This window comes from Pseudopipra pipra, chromosome 4 (assembly GCF_036250125.1).
Source record: "Pseudopipra pipra isolate bDixPip1 chromosome 4, bDixPip1.hap1, whole genome shotgun sequence".
Taxonomy (NCBI): Eukaryota; Metazoa; Chordata; class Aves; order Passeriformes; family Pipridae; genus Pseudopipra; species Pseudopipra pipra.
The window spans coordinates 75088491-75106681 of record NC_087552.1 but is presented as its reverse complement, the minus strand read 5'-3'; the positions used below and the strand labels follow the sequence as shown (position 1 = coordinate 75106681).

Here is an 18191-nt window from a genome sequence, read left to right as displayed (position 1 = left end):
GAATTACAATTGCTTTGAAAACTTCCACCCTGACAATCCTTTTCAGCCCAAAGTACGTCTCTGCCACCCAGACAAAGTCTCAAAGAAAAGGTCAAGGATGTCTTGCACTAAGGAGTGATTTATCTTTCTAAGGAAGGATGAATCCAAACTGACTTTCCATAAGCACCCAAGTGCAACCCTTGAGCTGGAGGACAGACATGGGATGTTCAGTTCTCAACCCTTGGCCTCTCTGCTGAGCCTGGGAACAAGATCAGGGATAAAAATACAAAATAACCCAATTCTGAAACGCACAGCCTGTTCTGGATCTTTCTGAGTCCCTGCCCAGCAACCCTGAGAGAGGAGCAGACACCACCTGAGACATCACAACCACCCCCAGACACCACCTGAAACACCACAACCAGCCCCAAACAGCACCTGAGACACCACAACCACCCCCAGACACCACCTGAGACACCACAACCACCCCCAAAGACACCACAACCACCCCCAAACACCACCTGAGACACCACAACCACCCCCAAACATCCCCTGAGAAACCACAACCACCCCCAAACAACCCCTGAGACACCACAACCACCCCCAAACACCCCCTGAGAAACCACAACCACCCCCAAACACCCCCTCAGAAGCCACAATCATCCCCAAACACCACCTGAGACACCACAACCATCCCCAAACACCACCTGAGACACCACAACCACCCCCAAACATCCCCCTGAGAAACCACAACCACCCCCAAACAGCACCTGAGACACCACAACCACCCCCAGGCCCCTTGAGCTGCTGTTGCACAGTTACCTCTTCATCCTCATCCTCATCCTCAACATCCAGGATTCCCGAATCTTGCTCGGACATGGGGCTGGTGTTCTTCACCTCCAGGTCAGAGCTGGCGCAGAATTCCTTCTTGGATTTCTTCCCCCCGCTCACCCTGGGATGCTGGGACACGATGCTGTCCAGGTTTCTTTGTTGCTGTGCCTAGGGGAAAAAAAAAAAAAAAACAAAAAAACCACAACCCATTTCACCTTTTACCACGGTATCCTCACACTTAATTTTGCTTTTAGGGCCAAAAGATTCCTGCCCCGAAATAAAGACAAACGAGGAAAAAAAACCCAACGCGCGCTTAACGGAATTCAGACCCTGAGCCAGATATTCCAGAGAAACAGAGGGCTCGTTTCAAAACCCTTTCCAGGGGATTATGCAACGATACAAACAATATTCTGCCTCTTCACAAATCCAAATGCCATATTGATCTATTTACAGCCCAGATGCAGGAATATTAGCCCACGGGCCATGTGGTGACTGTCACAGGCTGAATTAAAGGACCTACTTAACCGCTGGATTTGTTCCTCTTTTCAACCCGTGTCAGCACAAAACATTCCACATCTGGACCCCAGAGGTCCCTGAAAGCATTTTTGTGGTACCCCAGGAGAGTTTAATTGCAGTTGCTGATGTACAGAACGAGCTGTAAAAGGTACTGAGCGAAAAAGCCGCTCGCCGGGAGAAGCCCCGGGATCGCGGGAGCAACGCACGCGGAGTCGGAAGGGGGGGGATATTCCAGGTTTTTGGGGGGGGTTTGGGGTTTTTTGGCGATGGGGGTCAATGTGTGTGACCTGCTGCGTGAAGTCACTTGGTTTCCTCATTGTTATCCAGCACAATATTGACGGGAAAAGCGGTTCAGCCCCAATTGTTCAAGAGTTGACCAAGGAGTTCGAAGCGAAGGGGAAGGACAAGGAGCGGGATCAGCACGGGGACACGAGTGGCACAAGGGCCAAAGCCTGGCCAAAATAAAAGGGAAAAGGCCAAGCCAACCAGGACAAAGTGGGTTTATGTCCTGGTGTAACCAGAAAACACACACTCTGCAAACCTGGAATTTACAGGGGTTTATACCCACAGATTTCGAGGATCCGTCCCATATTTTTGTAGGAATTTTTGATGTATCAGAAGAAAGGTGTGCAGAAATCAGGGAACGGTTTGGGTTGGAAGGGACCTGAAAGATCATCTCGTTCCAACCCCCTGCCCTGGGCAGGGACACCTTCCACTAGCCCAGGTTGCTCCTGGTCACTCTGGAATTCTGTGAGGTGGCAAAAGGGGACCATTCCCTGTCCCACAGCCCGGATTTTAAAGGAAGAAGGGAAACCACAAACCATATTGGAGATACGTTGTCAGTGACACCAACCACACAGGGAAACCGAAGGAGGATTAAAACAAATGGAACCTTTTCAAAATTCCCAATTACTTTTGCCACCTGAGCTGCAGGAAGGAGAAGGATCCATCTAATGTGCAAACCCCCCCAATTATTTCCTTTTAAACACTTAAAAAGTCTTAATATGACCCCAAAATAATTTATGAGCAGCCTCGAACTCCCTTTAGAATCCCTCCTGATCACCTGAGTAGTTCCTACATCTCAAGAATATTAAAATATTAAAAAGGACATCAAAACCCAAGCACGGGAGGTCTCATCCCTTGAAAATCCACCGCTGTGGGACGTGAACATGCAGCTGGCTTCATCTTAATTAACAAACATGGCAAATGACGACAAAATTCAATATATAAAGCTGACACTGGACGTGGCTGCACCAGGAATTGCACCAGGAACTGCACCAGGAATTGGAGCTAACCCTTAGCAGAGCTATCCCATAGCACAATCTTGACCTCTAGTGGTGGGAAAGCAGCAGGATCCTAGACGTTCCCTACAAGTGCTCCTACAAGACAAGCACCAGCTGAGCAAGGGGACTCCCAACCAGGCTTATTAAAAAGATCTCCGAAGGGATGAGTCTCAACAATGGGGATTTTTTGCAACAAAAAGCCCCGGGAGAAGGTCTGGGTGGACGCCGCCGAAGTTACAAAGTTCGCGACCGACGTCAGGACTCGAAGCAATTGGGGGGGGGGGGGGGGGAAATGGGTGTTTTGTGCATTGGAAACCTCCAACTTCAGAGGCACAGCTCTATAGAAAGCCATTGCAACACCCTATAAAGGGAATTAGGACTTCAAAAAAGGGGAGGGAGCCGTTTGGTCCCTCTGAAGCTCACACAACAAAGAGCCGGGGCTCGAGTCCACCCTCAGATACACCCATTTATGACATAAGTTTCCCAACTGAAGCGCAACGAGGTTGTAACTCTGAGCCCACTGTAAATTCCACCCGAAGCGAGCCCGGCGCGCTCATTAAAAAATCCCCCAATTTATGTAATCTTTCTTCTTCTTCTTCTAGAAAGGGAAGAAATCAAAGAGTGGGAAAAACGCCGAAGTCTTGGATAAAACGCCGCGCTCGAAACGGATCATTAACCAGGGCGGAGCTGCACAGGCGGCCATGGGAGAGGGAAAATTTGGGATAACGAGCTGAGCTCCACTGCCCAAGCCCTCAGCAACTCTCAGGCTGAATTTAGTGTCACCAGACGACCTCACAGAACCCCAGAACAGGCTGACTTGGAAGGGACCCACAAGGATCATCGAGTCCAACCTCATGGATGTTTTCTCCAAGGATACGATATCTTGGTCCCCATCTCTTTTCCAACAAGGAATGTCTTCCTTCAGCTTCATCTCTGCTCAGAGGAGGACAGCAGTACACTAAATATCTACTGACCAGGTGGCAATGTCAGTAAGATTCAAAGCAAATCTTAAAAGGATTTAAATAATTCTGGTTATCTAGAAAACCCCAAAGTCAAGAAAATGTGTCTTCCCAGGCCAGGGAGCTCCATGTGAAATTCAAACACCACCTTTTGATTTTGCACTTTTAATGCGAATAAAACTGAGGTTTATCGAGAGAATTTTGACCAACTGGGAAAATCTAAGAATCCCAGAATGGTTTGGATTGAGAAGGGACCTTAAAGATCATCCTGTTCCAACCCCCTGCCATGGACAGGGACACCTTCCACTAGCCCAGGTTGCTCCAACCTGGCCTTGGACACTTCCAGGGGTCCAGGGGCAGCCACAGCTTCTCTGCCCAACCTGTGCCAGGGCCTCTCCACCCTCTGAATGAAAATAAAGGACAAAAATAGATGTCCCAACTCCCAGATATCCACAGGAAGCAGCCACAGGATGCTCCCAGTAGCACAAAAGCTTCTGCGCCCACCAGGAGCAATTTTTACCTTTAGGAACCTTTACCTTTAGGAAGTTGTGGGGAGGGAAAAGTTACAAATGAGAAGAGATTTTTCCAGGGATTTCTACCTTACAGGCCAACAGAAGTGACCCAGTGGATGTCTGCTCCCTTCCAGCACACCGGGAATGTCACATTCCATACCCCCAGCTCGCGGAGCCGCCGCTCCGTCCTACGACGGGCACGGTCCTGAGGGGTTGGGGTGACCCACAACCAAGGTGTGACGCTGGAACAACCCAACCTCCGCTCCAGAAGAACCAGTAATTGCTTTTCCATTACCGGGAGGGCATTTTCCCTGCCCCCCACATTCCCGGCAGGAAACAATCTGGACTTGAAGTGACCTAAAAGTGAGAAATATCGAATTTTCTTTAAACTTCGGCGGCGTTGGGTGAAGTCACCGAGGTTTCAGTTTCACCCTGAGAGAAAGGCAGAGCTGGGGTGAGGCCCAGAGGAAGCAACCACGGAGAAATTGGGGTTTAACAGCCCAGGAACTCCCCTCTTCCCCCCTCCCCACCAGCTCGTTCCCCACACCTTCCCGGCGCAAGAGATTTGACGTCGCACGTAAAAGGATGAAAAATGACCTGCAGAGGAGGCACATTTGGGGTTTTTAACGTCCTGTTTCACATCAAGGCATCTGTGGGGAGCCCAGTGAGGAGCCACGCTCGAGGGAAACCACATCAAAGCCCGGGTGACACTCCCGACGTGCTCTCTGGAAACGGAGGGACCTGGGGCTACGGGGAGGAGGCAAAAAGCCTTCAGGGGATTAAAAAAAAAAAAAAATCAAATTTAAAAAAAAAAATCAAATAAAAAATCCCCCTTCCCTTTTGGTGTGGTTTACATGAAAGCAAGTGCATTCTTGTGTTATTCTGTCAAATGGCCTCCATCACTCAGGACTATCAATCTCTGGGCTCTGCTTAATGTGACGATAAAACAAAAGGTAAGAACATCCCCCCCCCCCCAAGTCTGTTCGTGGCTAATGTTCCACTGAGCAATGACACACTGAGTGTTTGGGTCAGGGAGCTCAAGTTCCCCCCCAGGCACAGCTACTTTCTTCATCCACAGCAGTCTGGCAGAGCAGGAACATCCCACACCGCTCTGCCATGGGAGAAATCCCAGGCCCTGGCAGTAGCTCTGCTCCCAGACTAGTTGATGGAAGAAGCAAAGGCAGCTTTTCACCTCCAGGGTCAAGTTTAGGTCAGTGACCAACTTTTGCAGCTGTAACCAGACCAAGGTTGGCCATTGGGAAGTCCTGGAGAGCTTCTAGGAGACCTTGGAGCAAACCAGTCCAGTGGAAGGTGTCCCTGCCCATGGCAGGGGGTGGAATGAGATGGGCTTTAAGGTCTCTTCCAACCCAAACCATCCAAGATTATGGAACTCATGTAACCTGTACATCACTCCACCAAGTGCTTTTGGGGTTTTCCCTTCAAGCCTGTCCTACAAGAGTCCTAAATACAAATTCCCAGAGAAGCTGTGGCTGCCCCTGGATCCCTGCAAGTGTCCAAGGCCAGGTTGGATGGGATTTGGAGCAACTTGGTCTAGTGGAAGGTGTCCCTGCTCATGGCAGCGGGTTTGGAATGACATGGTCTTTAAGGTCCCTTCCAACTCAAACCATTCTGTGATTCTAAGTCCTCAATAGGAATCATTTTCCTCAAGATTTCAGGACTCAATCCTGAAACAGTCGGAACAGCAACTCCCCCTTCCCCACCCAACTCACCCGAGCCAACCCAACCAACGGAGCTCACAGACCCAACATTCTGCAGGAGGAACTAAAGGTGCTGCCTTAAAACACCGGTGACAAGTCACATTTGAATGTTTTGTGGGTGAATTTGTCACAGCTGGATTTTTCCAAGGAACTCAGCTGCCTGTGACCAAGGCCCCAAACCTGCCACCCCAACCACACCGGGAATGACACGGGGGAGCAGAGCAGGCCATGGATTCCTCCAGGCCCTGCCTACAGGAGCCAGACCCCCCCTGTAAGGAAAGTTGTTTCACCACCTACACGAGGAACCAACTCTTTCAAAACTCAACCAGCTTTTTAAAGGGTTTTTATAACGTCGCCTTGTCTTCTGCACCAGTGTAGAAACGTGTGAGTGTCTCACCTCCCATCACCTCCACCCGCCAAGGAACTGACAATATTTACTTTTGAGAAGAATCTAATTAGCTTTTTCCTGATGAGACACGAGATAAGGCCCCGGAAAAAAAAGGAGGGTTGATGATTTAAAGGGAGCGTGGCTGTGGCTGGTGGGTGGTTTTGATTAGTTACTGCCACGACTGTTTTACAGACCCCTCTAATGTGCTGAGACACACAACTCTAAAATATCATTTCCCAATATCCCTAGGAACGGGATAAATATTCCTGAAACAATCTTTGGATGGGGGGGGGGGGGGGAATGAAAAAAAAAAAGGCAGACTGGCTACGGGGGGGGGGAGAAAAAAAAAAGCAAGTTAATAAAAACTGACAGTAGGGCTGGAGCCTGGCCAAGGAGCCATTCCAGAGTTATAAAATCCCCCTCGGATCAGATAAAAGCAGGGATTATTATTGCAAGGTGTAAACTCAACACACTGACACAGCTTCTGGTTTGAGTTTGCCCAAAAAAAAAGCCCGTGGCCTGTCAAGGATGATAAGGGGCTTGGCCTCTCCGCTCTCGCCGCGTTAACTGGTTATCAGAGCAAACAATTTGTTGGAGGTTTGTCTGACAAAGTTCACCCTCAGCACAGGAAGCCAGGCCCAACTAAGGGATTTTTTATTTTTTTTTAAACTCGATTCCTCATTAAAACAAACAGAAATGCAGCATTCAAAAGGGTTTTTCTCCCCAGTGCTTTCGTTCCCTTAAATGACTCTTCCGCCTCACTGTTAAAATCCAGCTCGTGATCCTGATATTCCTAAATACCAATTTTTGCTCAAATGGAAGGACTCTGTGATGGGGAACACACAACTCTCCCTTTGCTTTTGCTTTCACCCCGTGGTTTATCCCCCATCCCCACACTCCTGCTCCTTTCCCTCACCAACAAGACCAACTCAGCACTATTTGTACCCTCAGAGTTCATCGCAAACTTCGCTCGGTTAATTCAGCATTTCATATAAAAACCTATTAAACCTCAACTGGGTTTTTGGGGGAAGCTCCTCAGCACAGCGTTTGGAGATGGGAATGATCAAGACTCTCCTTCCCTGGGCGCTGTAAAAAGGAGTTTATCACGTTAACATTGATAAAAAGACTTGGGCAACCACGTCCTCCGGGCGAGCTGCACAATAAAAGACCAAAAGCCATTTTTTAAGAAGCCCTTTGTGCGGCAGAGCGTTGATTTACACCCCCTGTGTGATCCAGAGCTGGGCAGCCTTCAAAAGTAGCTCAGTTCTGCGATTACAAAGTTTATTTATCACATTTACACAGAGCGGAGAAGCCGAAAATTAGATAAGTGGCCTGAAAAAGCAGGAGGAGGACGGGTGTTGTACAAGGTATTTCAAACACATTAAAGCCTGTGGCCCCCACAACTCCACAGCCCAGGGCTTTGTTTAACCAGTCCCCAGAGCTCTGGGGAGATAAATAGTTTACTATTAAGCAACTGGATGGAGGTTCTTTGATTAACTTCTCCCGACAATTTTAAAACTCCTTTTCCAACCTGAAAATCCCCTGTCCCTGTGCAACGCCCCAGCCCACGCTCTGAGCTCGGGGTGGTTGCACTCTGCCTTTCCACGAGGCACCCGAGAGGCTCCTCCGAGACAGGATTATGACTCAAAGCCCCAAAGTGGAAACTCCCCCAGGTCGGTCCAACCTCTCGTTAAGTCTTAATTGCAACCCAACCAAGGAGCAAAAAGAGGGAGCAGCAGGGAAATCACAACCAAAACCGGTCACAGGTGAGAGGGTCCGACTCTCACCCTGCCCGCAATGACTCAGGTGCACACAACCATGCAGGACCAAGCCTTGGCTTTCAGAGCTCTCTGAGGCACCAGGGAATTGTAATTATTTTCTGAGGGTTTGTTCCAACACGCTCCCTGACAATCAAGGCATGACAGAGGTAATGGGGTGGGTGTTTTTTGGTTTGTTTTGGTTTTTTTCCCATTGAAACTGTTAAAAAGGCAAAAATCCAGACAGGAGGCTTTTGCTTCTCTAGAAACTGAGGTCAGGGTGAAGCGGGAGAAGGGAGGGAAGAAGGAAAGGGACAGAACTCAGGCTTTGAGTTCAGGACACGTCATAGAACTAGAGAATCACACAATTGTAGAATTACAGAATCACAGAGACAGAGAATCATGGAATGGTTTGGGTTGGGAGGGATCTTAAAGCTCATCCAGTTCCACCCCCTGCCATGGGCAGGGACACCTCCCGCTAGCCCAGGTTGCTTCAAACTGGCCTTGGACACTTCCAGGGATCCAGGGGCAGCCACAGCTTCTCTGCCCAACCTGTGCCAGGGCTTCCCCACCCTCCCAGGGAGGAATTTTTTCCACTAGACCGGGTTGCTCAGACCGTTGCTCTACTCTTGGTGTTCCCACTAAACATCCCCACAGCGCAGCACTGGAGCTTGGGAGCTCCAAGGAAATGTCCTCCTCCATCTGACAGCAGTCAAAGAGGTCTCTAGCTCCCAGCATCCCTCCCAACACGGGAATATTCCCACTCCAATAAGCGAGGCCTGCAGGCAGCTCCAGCAAGTGCCGGCACGCCGGCCCTCACCTCTCCCGAAATCCACCCGGGCAACCCTCCAGTGCTTCCCTCCACCTCCAGCCTTGGAACCCTCACACCTATGGCAGTTCAGGGCAGAAAGAAGCCATGGATCAGATCTCACAAAAGGGTGAAGGTGTGTTGGCCTGTGAAGCCTTTCAGGGTTTGATCCACGGGTAATCCTGGAAAAACAATTCCGGCGTGCTCACGGCTGCTGCTTCGGCTTGGAGCTCCCCCTGCCCGAGCTCTGACACGACACCAACAGCTCTGAATAGGTTGATTCCAACATTTCCCAAGGGTTTGACTCTCATTTTAGCTTTGCACTGTCTGAGGGGGGTGCAGCCACCTGAAGCTCCTGGTTTTCTAAGGACCACGCTGCCAAATATCCCCATTTTCTGGGCCACGACTTAGAGCAGAGGAAGGGCTGTTTCTCCAGCCAGAGGAGCAAACAAGGATTATTGTTCATGGGTGCTCCACACTTATTCACCTCGACCACACTGACCCTCACAACGTTACCCTGGGAAGTGTTAACCCTCCCATTCATCCCTCGTGTTCCCTTCTCTGTGGGAGTTCCCAAACTGTTGGTTCACACACCCTCTCTCTGGGCCTTGTCAAGCACTTTGGAGATAAGTTTCCTCTCAAGATTCTGCTTTTGTTTCCTTTTATCGCTCTGCTCTGGGTTTCTGCAACATTCTGAGGAACCAGCCGCGTTCAAAGCACCGACGTGAGATGGTCCCGATTATCCTGGAGCACACGGAGACTTGGAAAACACAAGGATAAAGCTCTGAGTGGGGAGTCCCAGGCAAAACAGGTTCTTGGCTTTTCCACAAGATTTATGGACCTTAAAGGCCATCTCATTCCACCCCCTGCCATGGACAGGGACACCTTCCACTAGACCAGTTTGCTCCAACCTGGCCTTGGACACTTCCAGGGATCCAGGGGCAGCCACAGCTTCTCTGCCCAACCTGGGACAGGGCCTCAACACCCTCCCAGCCAGCAATTCCTTCCCAATATCCCATCTAGCCCTGCCCTCTGGCACTGGGAAGCCGTTCCCCCTTGTCCTGTTCCTCCATGCCTTGTCCCCAGTCCCTCTCCAGCTCTCCTGGAGCCCCTTCAGGCCCTGCCAGGGGCTCTCAGCTCTCCCTGGAGCCTTCTCTTCTCCAGGGGAACCCCCCCAGCTCTCCCAGCCTGGCTCCAGAGCAGAGGGGCTCCAGCCCTGGCAGCAGCTCCGGGGTCTCCTCTGGACTCTCTCCAGCAGCTCCACGTCCTTGTGCTGTTGTTCCCAGGGCTGGAGCAGCTCTGCAGGGGGGTCTCACCTCAGACAGGGGCAGAGGGGCACAATCCCCCCCTGCCCTGCTGCCCACACTGGGGGATCAGCCCAGGGCACAGGGGGTCTGAGCTGGGGCATCTCCAGCCTCTCCCCCATCAACATCCCCAAATTCTCCCCAAAGCTCTCTCCATCCCTTCTCCCTCAGCCTGGATTTGTGCTGGGATTTCCCTGACCCAGCTGCAGCACTTTGCACTTGCCCTTCATGAACTCCACGAGGTTCCAATGGTCCCACCTCTCCAGGTCCCTCTGGATGCCCCATCCCTTCCCTCCAGTGTGTCCACAGCCCCTCTCACCTCGGTGTCCTCAGCCCCAATCCCATTTTCCATGTTGCCAACAAAGATTCCAAACTGTGCTGATCCCAATCCCAATCCCTGAGGACTCCACTCGTCGCTGGTCCCCACCTGGACAAGGAGCCGTTGGCCCCAGCTCTCTGGGAGTGACCATCCAGCCAATTCCCTCTCCACAGAGTGGTCCATCTATCCTATCCCTGTCCCTCCACTCTGGAGACAGGGATGTCCTGTGGGATGGTGCCAAATCATCCAGGTGGATGATGTCACTCATTTTTCCCCTTTTCCACCACGGCTGTAACAGGAAGCCAGGAAAGCATCACAGGAGCTCCTGAATCCCAAAATCTAAAGTACTTCCTATTGTTTTGTTCCTGTCTCCTGGGGAACACAGGCAGCAGCAGCAGCACCTCCACCTTCAGAACACTTTACAAAACCATTTTTAAAAAAAAACAGAGAGAAGTCCTTCTTGGAACAAAGAGAGTGTTTCATTCTGTTTAGGAATAACCCCTCTGGTTTGTTTTTTTTTTTTTTTTGATGAGAAAAACCCACAAAGCTGATGCCAAAAGGGCTGAGCCACAAAGACCAGCTTTGCTTGTTAAGAACTAAATGGCTTTTTCAGAGAATAATCATCTTCATGATCCCTGAGCTTTGGGGTAGGAGGAGAAGAAAGCAGAACGATTATTCTGTTATTTCTGGGCTTTAATTAATCACAGAATTAAACAGGCACAGCCTCTGCGAGCGCGGTGACTTTCAGGACTATTTAATCCCAATATGAAAAGTTTCACTCCAAACAACCTCACAGCAGAGCTTGAATTTCATTTTTCTCCCTTCACTTCACACAAGATACCTCTGATGCTTTGGAATATTCTGTTGATAAACATAATTTTTCCTGAGCATGAAGCTCGGGGATTTAGGGAAGAGATTACAGCAGAGAAGAACGAAATTATATATTCATCACACAGCATTTCTCTGAACTGAACCCACTCTCTGAACTGAAACCATTTCTCTGTGGTCTTTTTTAACATAAAAATGAACTTAGTCAACATATTACATAATTCTTCTCCACCACAGTATGTTCCCAAGATTTTTCTCCCAGCATCTATCACTAATATTTCACTTGCACCACAGTTTTTAGCTCTGAAACTGGAAAGACTGCAAAGGCACGTCGATAAATCAAAACCTGATCTCATCCTGCTCCTGTAAATTCACTTAACATTCAGCCTTTAAAGCACCAGAGGTTATTGCAAAATTCAAATTATGCATTGAAAAAAAAATTACATCCATATTCAGAGTTCCTCCAACTTTCCCAATTCACGACCAGAAAAACTCAGGCGAGTCCCTAAATCTGCTCTTTCCTGGGCGTGATCTGCCCTCTAAAGGCGTGTGGGGAAACTACAAACCACTTCTCAGCCACGAAAAAAGACCTGAGAGCGTTACTCACCCTCTTCTTTTCATTTTCTGGCCTCTCCCCCACAATTTTCTTACAGTTCAGCCACTCAGGAGGGTCCCAGGCTCAACCTGACCCAAATTCAACCCACCCAGGGACAATCCTGGTCTCAATAACTCAAACAGAACTCCACCATTCCCAAACCGAGCCTGGATCTCACTCCTGAGGTTTCAGAGATGAGATCAGGCATAAATAAGATGTAATCCAGGCTGAATTCCATCTATTTTACAGCTCAGTATAAATTTGCCAAGTCGCTGGTCAGGACAATGTCACCAATGTAGCAGCACAACCCCACCAGTTTCACGACAACAAACACCATGTTTGTGCTTCCCCCAACCCTGGAAGTGTCCAAGGCCAGGCTGGAGCATCCTGGTCTAGTGGAAGGTGTCCCTGCCCATGGGACAAGATACTTTTTTACAGTCCCTTCCAACCCAAACCATCCTGTGATTCTACATTTGGCCCAACCATTCAAAAAAATCCTGCAAGAAGACTTTGCCCTCAACGCCGTCGCTGTTTCCATCTTAAACGAGAAGTCTGTCACAGCTGGAAGATGGGAAGTTGGAACAGCTGGATTTCCACTCCCCATTTCCTAAGAGGCAATATTTGCTGCCATTCCAAGTCCTGGAGCCACCAGCTCTTCCAGGCTGACAGGGCCTAAGAACACAACAGTTTTTTTCAGGCACAACAGTTTTTTTGGTTACTCAAAGCCTGTTCCTCTCAAGGAAAACCTGCTCATCCCTGACATCCCAAAGGAAAAGCAAGAGATGGAGAAGCCCAGCACTGCCATTCACTAGATCCAAGTGCACATCTCCCCAGGGAATGGCTGGAGCTGTGCCAGGGCAGGGGCAGGTTGGATTTTAGGGAAAGGTTCTTCCCCCAGAGGCTGGTTGGGCACTGCCCAGGCTCCCCAGGGCAGTGGGCACAGCCCCAAGGCTGCCAGAGCTCCAGGAGGGTTTGGACAACGCTCTGAGGGACAGGGTGGGATTGTTGGGGTGTCCTGGGCAGGGCCAGGAGTGGGACTGGATGGTCCTGGTGGGTCTCTTCCAGCTCAGGATATTCTGTGATTCCATGATCTTTTCTTCCCATTACATCTTAGTGTATAAGCTCCACTTATAAATCCAGAGAGCACGAGCTGTCACAGAGCATTGCCCCAAATTAAATGCACATTTCCCAGAATAAACGTTCCAGCAGCGCCTGCTGTGCCTTTACATTGCAATTACCCACCACCAGGACAACACAATCACAGAGTCCCAGGATACCCTGAGCTGGAAGGGACCCCCAAGGACCATCCAGCCCAACCCTCAGCCCTGCACAGGCCCAGCCCCAAGAGTCCCCCCCTGTGCCCCAGAGGATCAGCCAAACCCTCCTGGAGCTCTGGCAGCCTTGGGGCTGTGCCCACTGCCCTGGGGAGCCTGGGCAGTGCCCAACCAGCCTCTGGGGGAAGAACCTTTGCCTGAGATCCACCCTGAGCCTGCCCTGGCACAGCTCCAGCCATTCCCTGGGTGCTGTCCCTGGTCCCCCCAGAGCAGAGCTCAGTCCTTGCCCCTCCTCTGCCCCTCCCCAGGCAGTTGAACTGCAGTGAGGTCTCCCCTCAGTCTCCTCTGCTCCAGCTGAACACACCAAGTGCCCTCAGTGTCCTCACAGGGCTTCCAATCAGGGCCCTTCCCCACCTTCGTTGCCCTCAGGGACAAAGGAGGAGCCGTGGTGGGATCACAGCTCCCGGCAGGGACAACTTGAACACCAGTACAAGAATTTGCCATAACAAAGTGTATTAAACACCTGGAAACCTGTAATCCCACTTTTTGTGCATCTTTTTTCCCTTTCATCCAGAGTGGAAAAGAACTCCAAGATCACTCAGTCCAACCTTCAACCAATATTCCCGTTCCCACTAAACCGCATCGCGTCCACTCGTTTCCTGAACACTTCCAGGGATGGTGACTCCACCACTGCCCTGGGCAGCCTGTTCCAGTGCTTGACCACTCTTTCCTAAGGCCAGGATCCAAGGCTTTTGGATCCAGACATCACCACATCTCTGTGTTAGTTCTCCCTCTGGATTCCCCACACAAGGATCCTAAATGAGAGATGGGGTGTTAACATCCTAAACTGACCCTGGTGTCATTCCCAAGCATTCCACACATTCCAAACAGGTTGTTTTCATAGAATCATAGAATAGAATCATAGAATCATAGAATCACAGAATCAGTTGGGTTGGAAGGGACTTTCAAGATCATCAAGTCCAACCCTTGATCCAACCCCGCCGTGGTTCCCAGCCCATGGCACTGATGCCACATCCAGTCTGTCCTTAAACACCTCCAGGGATGGAGAATCCACCCCTTCCCTGGGCAGCCCATTCCAATGGCTGAGCACCCTCTCTGCAAAGAAATTCTTCCTAATCTCCAACCTAAACCTCCCCTGGCACAGCTCAAGACCCAGCCCTCTTGTCTTGCTGATGGTTGCCTGGGAAAAGAGCCCAACCCCCCCCGGCTCCCCCCTCCTGTCAGGGAGTTGCAGAGAGTGAGGAGGTCTCCCCTGAGCCTCCTCTTCTCCAGGCTGAACAGCCCCAGCTCCCTCAGCCTCTCCTCACAGCACTTGTGCTCCAGTCCCTTCCCCAGCCTCGTTGCTCTCCTCTGGACCTGCTCCAGCCCCTCCATGTCCTTCCTGAGCTGAGGGCCCAGAACTGGACACAGCACTCCAGGGGTGGCCTCACCAGCGCTGAGGCCACACCTCACTGACCTGGACTGAAAGTTTTTGGCCCCAGTACCCACCAGGGAAGATGTGATGCAGGACATCAGCCCATCTCCTGCAGACACAGCTCTGGAAAAAGGTTTCCCGTGGAATTTCAGCCGGATTCACCGAAGTCACCAGTGGGGTTCATAACTCAGCAGGACCCTTTGGTGACAAACTTCCTTCAGAGCAACACACGGCACAAAAAAAGGAGGAGCCCAACCTGGAGGCATTTTTTTCTTTTTTTTTTTTTTCCCAGAGCTCTAATGCTGCTTCTCTCTCCCCTCAAATACATTTTTTTGAGGAATATTCCAGGAAACGCCCAGTTTGCCGGGCGTCGTTTCTTACCCTCATAAAGCACTTTCTGATGATTTGAAACATTTCGAGTTTCAAACCGTCCCCGTCAAGAGCATGGAAGTAATCGCAGGAAAAATGACAATGAGGAAAAAAAAGAGGAGAGAGGGAGGGGGAAGCACAGATTGGAATTGGCTGGAAAAAGGAAAGTGCCATCTCTGCGCAGACGAGCCTGAATCCAGCACCAAAAAAATTCCATGAGATTCCACAAAGCTCGTCTGCACTTTGATCCCTCTTTGACCATTCCAGTGAATTAATCCATTTTGTTTAATTAAATTTGCCTAACAACCTGTTTTCAGGAAAAGTTATAAGAGGGAAATTATAAGAGAGCTGGAGAGGGACTTGGGAGAAGGGATGGAGGGACAGAACAAGAGGGAATGGCTTCCCACTGCCAGAGGGCAGGGATAGATGGGATATTGGGAAAGAATTCCTGGCTGGGAGGGTGGGGAGGCCCTGGCACAGGTTGCCCAGAGAAGCTGTGGCTGCCCCTGGATCCCTGGAAGTGTCCAAGGCCAGGGCTTGGAGCAACCTGGGAAGGTGTCCCTGCCCATGGCAGGGGGTGGAACTTCACAGTCCTTAAATTCCCTTCCAATCCAAACCATTCCATGATATAACATATCAGCAATACCTCAGCATTTAGGCATTTCATGGACTAATTTAGGTTGCAAAAGACCTCCAAGATCATCAAGTCCAACCTCTGACCCATCACCACCTTCTCAACCAGAAGCTTTCACCCAAAGACACCACAAGGTCCCCCAGCAGGAACACCCTGGCATTATTTTATGCACATCACAAAGAATTCCTTGCTCAAAAACAACCTAAAAAAACACCAGGAGAACAAAATCCAAGGGATACAAATCCCAATTACAAGAACAGGATCGGAAGGGCTGGAATGTTGAGGAACTTCCCCAGAGTGTCACAACCGGTCCCCATCAGCACGGATCCATCCCACACCTCCAGGCCCTCCCTGCCTCCTGTTCCAAACTCCCAGACTTCCAAAATCCAATCCCTTTTTTTTTTTAAAAGCCCAAAACAACCAGCAGCTTGCACTGAAAGAAAAAAAAACACAAGGTGTGTGGGGGGGGCAATTAGAAAATCAACATTCCTCCAGCTTCTCGTTAGGAAAAGTTTTATATCCCTCCAACAACATGTGGCACTGGGAAAACCTGGCAGAGGGAGGAATGCCCTTGTCCACCTTTCATAAACACAGCAGCGTTTTCAGCCTTGGCAGACACGACCTGGTTCCTGTTACGAGCCTTTTTCCATTTTAAATTTACTAGTTAATTTTATGGAAACAAATAAAGGGACCTGCGTATTATAAATCTATTAAGGATAAAAAACGCAAGGCTGCAAATAAAACCCGAGAAAAATCTCACACCTCCTCGCCAGGCCTTTCCAATTTTCATTTATATACCTTTTAAAAGGGGGGGAAAAAAAGGAACCTCTCAGAGGAGCTGGGAGGTCTTCCCTTATTCCCAGTAACTGGCACATGTGTGGCATCGCTGTTTAAATGTGCAGGTTGATTGTCCCATCCCTCCTTTTCAGGTAAATAATTCCACCTGCTGCTGGTAAATAGGGGGAAAAAATAGCTTTTAAAAGGATATTTTAAGTATATTTAAGTATATTTTCCTCTCTCCCCAGGAGGAGGGTGGGAAGGGAAGGGGAAGGACAAAATTCCATCCAGAGGGTTTCAACTGGTTTGGCTCCACCTGGAGTTAATGGGGCTGCACCTGCTTTTCACAAGGTGTGAACCTGCTCGAGGGAGGCACCGGCACGGCCTCGATCCCACGGAACAGTAGGGAGGGATCTCCAGGAGGGACAGGGTTGGGAAAGAAAACATGGAAACCCTCAGAGGTGGGACCAAGGGAACCTCGTGGAGTTCATGAAGGGCAAGTACAAAGTGCTGCAGCTGGGTCAGGGAAATCCCAGCACAAATCCAGGCTGAGGGAGAAGGGATGGAGAGAAGAGAAGCTCTGGGGAGAATTTGGAGTGTTGGTGGGGGAGAGGCTGGAGATGCCCCAGCCCAGACCCCCCCGTGCCCTGGGCTGATCCCCCAGTGTGGGCAGAGGGCAGGGGGGGATTCTGCCCCTGTCTGAGGTGAGACCCCCCTGCAGAGCTGCTCCAGCCCTGGGAACAACAGCACAAGGACGTGGAGCTGCTGCAGAGAGTCCAGAGGAGGCCCCGGAGCTGCTGCCAGGGCTGGAGCCCCTCTGCTCTGGAGCCAGGCTGGGAGAGCTGGGGGGGTTCCCCTGGAGAAGAGAAGGCTCCAGGGAGAGCTGAGAGCCCCTGGCAGGGCCTGAAGGGGCTCCAGGAGAGCTGGAGAGGGACTGGGGACAAGGGAGGGAGGGACAGCACACAGGGAATGGCTTCCCAGTGCCAGAGGGCAGGGATAGATGGGATATTGGGAAGGAATTGCTGGCTGTGAGGGTGGGGAGGCCCTGGCCCAGGCTGGCCAGAGAAGCTGTGGCTGCCCCTGGACCCCTGGAAGTGTCCAAGGCCAGGTTGGAGCAACCTGGGCTAGTGGAAGGTGTCCCTGCCCAGGGCAGGGAATGGAACAGGAGGAGCTTTAAGGTCCCTCCCAACCCAAACCACTCTGGGATTCTGTGATAACTTTGTATCCCAAGGAACACAACAGATTAAGAAAAAAGTCAGTAGAAGTCAACAAGTCAACACAACCAACCCACGTTGTTGTTTCCCTCCAGTATCAGTGAAGTTTTAGGCCAGTGAAATTCCAACTGATTTTGTTTCTTCCTGGGAAAAGTTCCTCATTGCAGGACCAACCTGCACATGGGACAGAGAAATTTGGGGTGGTAGAAGATGATAACAAAGGCATTGGGATATTCACAGGAATATCTCCAGCACCTGTTTGGATGGGGCAGAACTGTGGCATCAATTCCAGCACTTGGGCACAGAGCAAATGGGGAAAAGGGAGGGGAAAAAAAAGAAGAAAAAGAAGAAAAAGGTTGTCATTCACCTGCCAATATCTGAGCTCCAACCACATGTCCCAAAAGCAGGAACAACCACTAAGCCACAGTCAGAGCTTTGCTCAAAGGGAAGAACTTGAGTTTGAATTTTTAAGTCCGGTCCAGTCTTCAAAATGTCATTTTTTATCAGAAGAGGAGAACACTTTTCTCAGCTCCTGAGGATTGTTATGGAGAGATTTGGTCCCTTCAAACAGGGCAGCCTGTCCTGTTCACCTCAGAACCACAACCTTTGGATTATTTTAGGCAATCAAGTGACAGTTGAGTGAGAAAATCACTGGAGACACAACTGCAGACAACCCCAAAAAACAACATTTTGC

General features: G+C 50.3%; 1 protein-coding gene across 5 annotated transcripts in view; it reads right to left on the bottom strand.

Annotated features, from left to right (window-relative positions):
- Positions 1-18191, bottom strand: part of EXOC6B (exocyst complex component 6B) — a 338997-nt gene that overhangs the window by 189239 nt on the left and 131567 nt on the right. For all 5 annotated transcript variants that reach the window (XM_064653623.1, XM_064653619.1, XM_064653620.1 and 2 more), the window contains one exon: positions 799-975. In XM_064653623.1, the coding sequence (XP_064509693.1) occupies positions 799-975 (177 nt within the window). The remainder of the gene's footprint in view (positions 1-798; positions 976-18191) is intronic.